Raw genomic sequence first — 9,780 nt, forward strand, 5'->3', positions numbered from 1 at the left:
AACAGTCTATGGAGAATTTAACATATTGAAAGACATTTTTTCTTTAAATTTTTATTTATTTTTTAAAGAGAGAGAGGGAGGTAGAAAGAGAAGAGAAATATCAATTTGTTGTTCTGCTTTATTTATGCATTTATTGGTTGATTCTTGTATGTGTCCTGTCCATCGATCAAACCCGTAATCTTGGTATATCAGGACGATGCTTTAACCAACTGAGATACCAGGCCAGGGCCTTGAAAGATGATATTTTAATTCCTTGGTGGAAGATGTATTATGCAATTGATGCTGTTGAGATAATTGGCAAAAAAAAAAAAGTTGGATCTCTATCTTATTTCTTACACCCAAATAAATTCTAGATGTATGAAAATATTAATGCTCAAAAAATACTCATAATTTATTCATAATCACAGAAAAGCTGGAAACAACTCAAATGCCCATCAATAAGTGGTACAGTCAGAGGTTCTAAGAAGAAATGAACTAAAAACTTGATGTGGAAAGATTATCCTGGTTATTTGGGTAGGATCAATGTAATTGCAAGGGAGGAAGGTGATCAAAATCAGAGAGGGAGATGTGACCACACACAGAGATGAGACAGAAAGAGAGAGAGAGAGAGAGAGAGAGAGAGAGAGAGAGAGAGAGAGAGAGAGAGAGATTTAAAGATGCTTTGCTACTGGCCTTGTACATAGAGAAGGGAGCACGAGCTAAGTAATGCAGGTGGCTTCTCAAAGCTAAAAAAGGCAAGGAATTGAATTTTCCCCTAAAGTCTCCAGAAGGAACACAGTCTTTGATTTTAGCCCCTTAAGCCTCATTTCAGACTTCTGACTTGCAGAAGTATAAGATAATAAATTCGTGTTGTTTTAAGCCACCAAGTTTGTGGTTATATTTTATGACAGCAATAGAAAATCTAATGCATATAATTGCAAAAATAAAAACTGTATAAATAGGTGTACACTGAGATATTTACACCCTGTCCCTGTCTACCTGTTCCCCTTGAACCCTATAGGTAACCAGTATTATTAACATTTTGTTCATCCAATGTTTCTTTGCACCTGTATGAGCAAGTATAAATATTTATTCCTATTTCCTCCTTTCTTATACCAAGAGTAATATACTATATATACTTTTCTGCCCCTTGCTTTCCCCCCAAGTAACAATGTAAGGATGAATTTAACTGTATGAAAATTTAACTTCATTTTAGTGAATGACACTATAAATAATCATATAAAATAATATAGTTTTACAGTTCTTTAAATATGTTAAAATTAATTGAGTTGTATACTTAAAGCAGGTGAATTTTATGCTATGTAATTATACTTCAATAAAGCTGGCTTTTTAAAAAAGAATAACAACACAGAACATTCTTAGTATAGATCATATGTTAGGCCACAAAACAAGTTTTAATAAATATAAAAAGATTGAAATCATATGAAGCATCTTTTCCAACCACAATGTTATGAAAGTAGAAAGCAAATGAAAGATGAAAACTGGAAAATTCACAAATGTGTGGAGATTAAACAACATGCTATTGAAAGACCAATGGGTCAAAGAAAAAAATCAAAACAAATTTAAAAAATCTTGAGACAAATAAAAATGGAAGTACAACACACTAAAACTTATAGGATGTAGCAAAAGCACTTCTAAGAAGGAAATTCGTAGCAATAAACACCTACATTAAGAAAAAAGAAAGATCTAAAAACAACCAAACTTTGCACCCCAAGAAACTAGAAAAAGAAGACCAAACTAAGCCCAAAGTTAGTAGAAAGAAGAAAATAGCAAACATCAGAGTGAAAGTAAGTAGAGACTAAAAAAGATACTAGAAGAGATAAATAAAAGCTTCACTTACCAAGAAAAAGAGAGGATCTAAATAAAATCAGAAACGAAAGAGGAGTCATCACAATTGATACCACAGAAATACAAAGGATCATAAGAGACTACTATGAACAATTCTATGCCAAGAAATTGAACAATCTAGAAGAAATAGATAAGTTCCTAGAAACATACAACCTACCAAGACTGAATCATGAAAAAATAGAAAAACAGAGTAGACCAATTACCAATAAGAAGATTGAATTAGTAATCAAAAACCCCTCAACAAAGACGAGTTTGGGACCAGAGGACTTCACTGGAGAATTCTACCAAATATTTAAAGAATAGCCGAAACTGATTTGGCTCAGTGGATAGAGCGTCGGCCTGCGGACTGAAGGGTCCCGGGTTCGATTTCGGTCAAGGGCATGTACCTTGGTTGTGGGCACATCCCCAGTGGGAGGTGTGCAGGAGGCAGCTGATCCATGTTTCTCTCTCATCGATGTTTCTAGCTCTCTATCCCTCTCCCTTCCTCTCTGTAAAATATCAATAAAATATATTTTAAAAAAAAGAATAAATACCATTCCTTCTCAAACTCTTCTAAAAAATAGAAGAGGGGGAAAAACTTCCAATCTTAGGCCAGCATTACCCAGATGTCAAAACCAGGTAAGAACACTATAAGAAAGAAAAAATTATAGGCCAATATTCTGAATTCAACAATATACCAGTATTAAAAGGATCATACAACATGATCAAGCAGGATTTATTCCAGGAATGTAAAGATGGTTCAACATCCACAAACCAATCAATGTGATACACCACATTAACAAAACGAAGGATAAAAATGTGATCATCCTAATAGATGCAGAAAAAGCACTTGACAAAATACAACATCTATTTTATTCATAAATAAAAACAAACTGGGTGTAAAGGGAATGTACCTCAACATAATAAAGGCAATATATGACAAGCTCACAGCTAACATCATACTCAATGGTGAAAAGATGAAAGCTTTTCCTCTAAAATCAGGATCAAGACAAGAGTGCCCACTCTTGCCACTTTTATTCAAAATAGTACTAAAAGTCCTAGCTGGAGCAATTAGGCAAGAAAAAGAAATCAAAGGTATCCATATTGTAAAGGAAGAAGTAAGTCTGTCTCTATTTGCAGATGACATGATATTATATATAGCGATTCCCAAGTAATCCACCAAAAAACTGTTAGAACTCATCAAGAAATTCTGTACAGTTGCAGGATACAAAATCAATATACAAAAATCACTTGCATTTCTATACACCAACAATGAACTATTAGAAATAGAAATTAAGAAAACAATTCTATTTCCAATTTCATCACAAAGAATAAAATACTGAGGAATAAATTTAACCAAGGAAATTAAAGATCTGTACAATGAAAATGATAAGACATTGATGAAAGAAATTTAAAAAGACACAAATAAATGGAAAGATATTCTGTGTTTATGGATTGAAAGAATTAATATTATTAAAATGTCCATGCTGGAGAGAAACCAATATGGCGGCACAGGTGAGCACCTAAACTGCTGCCTCGCACAACAATTTCAAAACTACAACTAAAAGACAAATCGGACATCATCCAGAACCACAGGAAGGCTGGCTGAATGGAAATTCTACAACTAGAAGGAAAGAGAGGGGCACACGGAGACTCAGAGGAGCTGCAAAAGGCTGAGGTACAGAGACACATGCGCGGAGAGGACGGGCGTCTGAGTGCCTGGTTAGCTTTCTCTAGCGGGAGAGAGACGGAAGCTCCCAACTGCACTGAACCCCAGTTCTGACTGCACTGAACCCCAGTTCCGGGCAAGACCCTGGGGTCCCAGACTCATACAGTGGAAGTCTGGACTGTCAGGAAAAGAGAGGAGTGCACGGAAACTCAGGGGAGCCGCGAAAGGCAGAGGTCTGGAGGCGGGCGCGCAAGTGCACGCAGAGAGGACTGACTACTGAGTGTGCTGCTGGCTTTCTCTAGCAGGAGGAAGGCGGAAGCTCCCGACTGCGCTGAACTCCAGTTCTGGGCAAGAATCTGGGAATCCAGATTCATTGGGGGAGAAACTGGACTGTCCAGCAGCAGGCGAAACTTGAGGGCAGCTTTCTCTCAGAGGTGCTTGCAGCGATTACCAAGGGACACTGAGACCCAGGGGCCTCATAGGGCAGGGCTGACAGGAAGCCAAGGCTGTCTTCTCCACCCTGAGACTCGGCCCCATCCAAGCTGAAAACAGAGGCTTTTGCAATTTTGAAAGTCTTATCTCATAAGACTGTCTCCAGCGCAGAAGTTCTCCTGGTATAGACACAGCTGATCCTCACAGCCAATTGCCTGGAGGTCAATTCCTCCCAGTGAAACCAACAACAATCAAGACTTAACTACAACAAGGCTGTACACACAGTCCACAAAGGGCTGCACCAAGAGTGTCCACCTCAGCTAACTGGGGAGGCTGAGCCACTGGGCCATATTGGACACCTAGCACACAAAGCCACTCTACCAACTCAGGGAAGCAGCGAAAATGTGGAGACAAAGAAACAGATCACAAACGAAAGAAATGGAGGAAAGCAAATGACTGGATATAGAGTTCAAAACCACGGCTATAAGGTTTTTCAAGAATTTCCTAGAAAAGGCCGATAAATTTAGTGAGACCCTCGAGGATATGAAAAAGGACCAACTAGAAATTGAGCATACACTGACTGAAATAAAAAATATTATACAGAGACCTAACAGCAGACTAGAGGATCGCAAGAATCAAGTCAAAGATTTGAAATACAAAGAAGCAAAAAACACTCAACTGGAAAAGCAAAAAGAAAAAAGAATCCAAAAATTTGAAGATAGTGTAAGGAGGCTCTGGGACAACTTCAAGTGTACCAACATCAGAATTATGGGGGTGCCAGAAGAAGAGAGAGAGCAAGATACTGAAAACCTATTTGAAGAAATAATGACAGAAAATTTCCCCCACCTGGTGAAAGAAATAGACTTACAAGTCCAGGAAGCGCAGAGAACCCCAAACAAAAGGAATCCAAAGAGGACCACACCAAGACACATCATAATTAAAATGCCAAGAGCAAAAGACAAAGAGAGAATATTAAAAGCAGCAAGAGAAAAACAGTTAGTTACCTACAAGGGAGCACCCATACAACTGTCAGCTGATTTCCCAACAGAAACTATGCAGGCCAGACGGGAGTGGCAAGAAATATTCAAAGTGATGAATAGCAAGAACCTACAACCAAGATTACTCTACCCAGCAAAGCTATCATTCAGAATGGAAGGTCAGATAAAGAGCTTCACAGATAAGAAAAAGCTAAAGGAGTTCATCACCACCAAACCAGTATTATATGAAATGCTGAAAGGTGTTCTTTAAGAAGAGGAAGAAGAAGAAAAAGGTAAAGATAAAAAATTATGAACAACAAATACATATCTATCAACAAGTGAATCTAAAAATCAAGTGAATAAAAAAATCTGATGAACAGAATAAACTGGTGAATATAATAGAATCAGGGGCATAGAAAGGGAGTGGACTGACAATACTCGGGGGGAAAGGGGTGTGGGGGGTGCGGGAAGAGACTGTACAAAAATCGTACACCTATGGATGAGGACAGTGGTGGGGAGGTAAGGGCAGAGGGTGGGGTGGGAACCGGGTGGAGGGGAGCTATGGGGGGAAAAAAAGAGGAACAATTGTAATAATCTGAACAATAAAGATTTATTAAATAAAAAAAATAAATGCTAGGTTTCCAATGGGAAAAAAATAAATTCAAGGAATTGCAATACTAAAAAAAAAATAATAATATAAAAAATAAATAAATAAAATAAAATGTCCATGCTATCCAAAGCAATCTACAGATTCAATGCAATTGCTATAAAAATTTCAATGGCATTTTTTACAGAAATCGAGCAAACAATCTTAAAATTAGTTGGGACTATAAAAGACCCTAAATTGCCAAAGCAATCTTGAGAAAGAACAAAGCTGGAAGAGTCACACTTCTTGATTTCAAACTATATTACAAACCTGTCATAATCAAAACAGTATGGTATTAGATCATAAAAGTTCTTATCACAAGGGAAAAAAACAAATTTTTGTAACTATATGAGCTGATGGATATTAACTAAACTTATTGTAGTAATCCTTTTGCAATACATGTATGTGAAGCCATTATGCTGCACACCTTGAACTTACAGTATACAGTGCTGCATGTCAATTATATCTCCATGAAACTAGGAAAACCAGTATGGTTTCTGCATAAATACAGACACGTTGATCAATGGAAAAGAATAGAGAGGCCAGCATGCATATAAGGTCAATTAATTTACCACAAAAGGGCGAAGAATATACCGGTTTCCTCTTTGCTCACTCTCTTAACCACATACAATGTATTCACTAATCATGTTGATTTTTACTTCCTAAATATTCTCTTTTTCAGAGATTCTGCACAGGGGTTCTTGGACCCTGGAGGGTTTCAGAGAATCCATGAACATGCTAAGTTGTAGGCAAAATTTTGTATAATTGTGTATAATAGCATTTTTCTGGGGAAAGTATGTAGGCCATAGCTTTATCACATTCTCAGATAGGTCTGTGACTCAACAAAAAGTTAAGCCCCGTTGTTCTAACTACATTAATTTCTCTTTATCTATCCTCCCACTCTGACCAGATGTAGTGACTACAGAGGACTATCTCTCCATGTAACAGTTTCTCTGCTCTCTTAGAGCTGAAAATAAGGAGGGATCTTGCTGAGGACATTAGCTGAGGGTGGATGTACTCTGCCCCAGGGGACTCCTGTGTGCCATTGTGGCCTGCTCCTCTCCCCGCTTTCTGCCAATAGATCAGTTATTCTTCTTTTTCTCCCCTCCTCCATATCTCCTTCTTCATCTTCTTTTCTCTTTTCTTCATTCTCCTTCCCTTCTTCTTTCTCTGCCCCAGCTTCTCCCTCATGCTTTATTAACACACTAATTATAGGGTAATCAGATCTTTGACACACATAGCTTGAAGCCTCTTAAAATCAAGACTGGAGGCAGCATTCACCCAGCTCATTGGCTCTCACTTGCAGAGAGTCCCCAACACCCTTCCACAGAAAAGGAAGGGGAAGTGGGGGGCCTGAGCTTAGAGGTGTGAGGTCATTACATAGGGAAACTCCAGCCCCAAGTATAGCTGTTGTGGGTCAGAAGAAATACGTGAGTCATGTCAAGGAATCATAGACTTTACAAATTTTGTATTAAAACTTACAGTTGGGAAGAAATTTAAAAAGGCATCTAACCTAATCTTCCTCTATTTCATACAGATGGTCTTTTTTGATTCCTTTCTTTTCCTCATCCTGTACATCCATCAATAAGTTCTGTTGGCTCCTTTCTCTTCCGGTCCCTGGCGCTTCGGCAGCCGCAGTCTTCTGTGCAGAGATGGCCAAGTCCAAGAACCACACCACGCACAACCAGTCCCGAAAATGGCACAGAAATGGCATCAAGAAACCCCGGTCACAAAGATACGAATCTCTTAAGGGGGTAGACCCCAAGTTCCTAAGGAACATGCGCTTTGCCAAGAAGCACAACAAGAAGGGCCTGAAGAAGATGCAGGCCAACAACGCCAAGGCCATGAGCACACGCGCTGAGGCCATCAAGGCCCTGGTCAAGCCCAAGGAGCCCAGGCCCAATATCCTGAAGGGCTGCAGCCGCAAACTCAGTCTACTTGCCTACATCGCTCACCCCAATCTTGGGAAACGTGCTCGTGCCCGCATTGCCAAGGGGCTCAGGCTCTGCCGGCCAAAGGCCAAGGCCAAGGCGGAAACCAAGCCCCAGGCTGCGGGTACAGCTGCAGCTCAGGCTCCCGCTCCCAAAGGTGCCCAGGCCCCCGCTCCCAAAGGTGCCCAGGCTCCCGCTCCCAAAGGTGCCCAGGCCCCCGCTCCCAAAGGTGCCCAGGCCCCCACGAAGGCTCCACAGTAGAGGCCTCTGTCTGCCGACGTGAGGACGGAAGGACTGGTGGGGCCCCTGGGCTGCTGTCTGCGTGGCACTGGTGCCGTCCTGTGCTGTTTGTACAAATAAACCTGTGGCAGGAAAAAAAAAAAAAGTTCTGTTGGCTCTACCGCGAAATATATTCCATTCTGTTCCATTGATCTCAGAATCTATTCTTTCTTCAATACCACTCTCTTGTGTACTGTAGCTTTATAGTACCGAGGCTGTCTTGAAATCAGGTAGTGGAAATCCTCCAACTTTGTTCTTTTTCTTTAGTATCATTTTGGTTGTGTGAGGTCTTTTGCTACTCCACATAAACTTTTTTTAGTGAGTGTCAATACTTTATTTTTGTGTGAAGATAGGAAGCTGGAAAATAAATACACTGTATTTAAACATATTGGCACATAAACTTTAGAATTGCTTTGTCTATATCTACAAAACAGCTTGGTGGGATTTTGACTGAAATTACATTGAATCTATACATCAGGTTGGGAAGAACTGACATTTTTACGATATAGAGTGTGGCAAAAGTAGGTTTATAGTTGTTCATTTAGAAACTAATACAATAATTAATAATAACACAAGAATAAACTGTTTTGCATACTCACAACTGTAGACCTATTTTTGCCACACCTTATAGTGAGTCTTCCTATCCATGAACATGGTCTATCTCTCCATTTATTTAGAACTTCTTTGATATTTCATTCGTGGTTTATAGTTTTTCACATTTAGATCCTGTACATATTTTATTATATTTATACCTAAGTATTTCATTGCAGCTATTGTAAGTAGTACTGCTTTCTGAAAATTCAAATTTTAATTATTCATTGCTGCTATATAGGAAAGCAATTGATTTTTCTGTATTGACCTTGTATCCTGCAGTCTTGCTATATATATTCTTGTTAGTTACAGGAGGCCTTTTTTTATAGATTGGGATTTTATACAAACCCACCAATTTTGATTAATCATATTTTCATTTCTATTTCACTTAAAATCTTTAAAATTTTCTCTTAAAACTTCTTATTTGACCCATATGTTATTTAGAAATGTGTTGTTCAGTTTCTAAACATTTGGGATTTCCCAGCAAATTATCTTTTACTGATTTTTAGTTTAATTACATTGTGTTCTGAGAGCACACTTTGTATGATATCTGTTCTTTTAAGTTTGCTAAGATGTGTTTTGTGGTCCAGAATATGATCTATTTTGGTGAGTGTACACTGTAAGCTTGAGAGGAATGTGCTTTCTGCTGTTGTTGGATGGTATCTATATATATAATAGAGAAATATGCTAATTAACTGGGATGCCATAATGGGTCGACTGGACAGGAGGAGGTTGCGCGGGCAGCGTCAGGAGGGCGGGGGGCAGGCGGCAGGGGCCTCTGCGCGCCTGTGCTGGGGGAGGACCTGATCAGCAGCGGCTGCTTCAGGGGCTGGAGAGGGAGGCAGGGCTGGACCAGCAGCAGACGCAGCTGCTGCAGGGCCCAGGGAGTGAGGCAGGGCCGGACCGGTGACTCAAGAGTGGGCGGTGCCGCGTGATTTTGAATCGCACGCTGGGCTCCTAGTAGTCTATAAATGCCAGTGAGATCAAATTGATTGATAATGTTCAGATAAAAATATATCCCAAATCTGTCCACTTATCTTTCTCCATCATCACTATCTTAGCCCAAGCTATCATGGTCTCTCACCTGGACCTCCTAACTGGTGAACCTGTTTCCACTTTTGCCCCCACTATAATCCATTGTTCACACATCACACAGAGCAATCATAGATAATGTCACTCCCAACTCAAGACCTCCCAATGGCTTTTCATTGTACCTTGAATAAAATCTAAACATCTACTCTAGCTGGTTTGGCTCAGTGGGTAGAGCATTGGCCTGCGAACTGAAGAGTCCCGGGATTGATTCCGGTCAAGAGCACATGCTTGGGTTGTGGGCTTGATCCCCAGTAGGGAACATGCAGGAGGCAGCTGATTGGTGATTCTCTCTCATCATTGATGTTTCTATCTCTCTCTCTCCCTCTCCCTTCCTCT

At 39.8% G+C, this 9,780-nt stretch overlaps 1 protein-coding gene across 1 annotated transcript; it reads left to right on the forward strand.

Annotated features, from left to right (window-relative positions):
- Positions 1–7,158: 7,158 nt before the first annotated feature.
- On the forward strand, positions 7,159–7,743 carry LOC308239778 (large ribosomal subunit protein eL29-like; the record flags this gene model as incomplete). The annotated part of the gene is made up of 1 exon (XM_080652605.1): positions 7,159–7,743. Exon 1 carries the CDS (start codon positions 7,204–7,206, stop codon positions 7,741–7,743), a length of 540 nt encoding a protein of 179 aa, XP_080508731.1. The 5' UTR covers positions 7,159–7,203.
- Between the last annotated feature and the right edge of the window lie 2,037 nt (positions 7,744–9,780).

Source organism: Plecotus auritus, assembly GCF_963455305.1.
Source record: "Plecotus auritus genome assembly, chromosome: X".
Lineage (NCBI taxonomy): Eukaryota > Metazoa > Chordata > Mammalia > Chiroptera > Vespertilionidae > Plecotus > Plecotus auritus.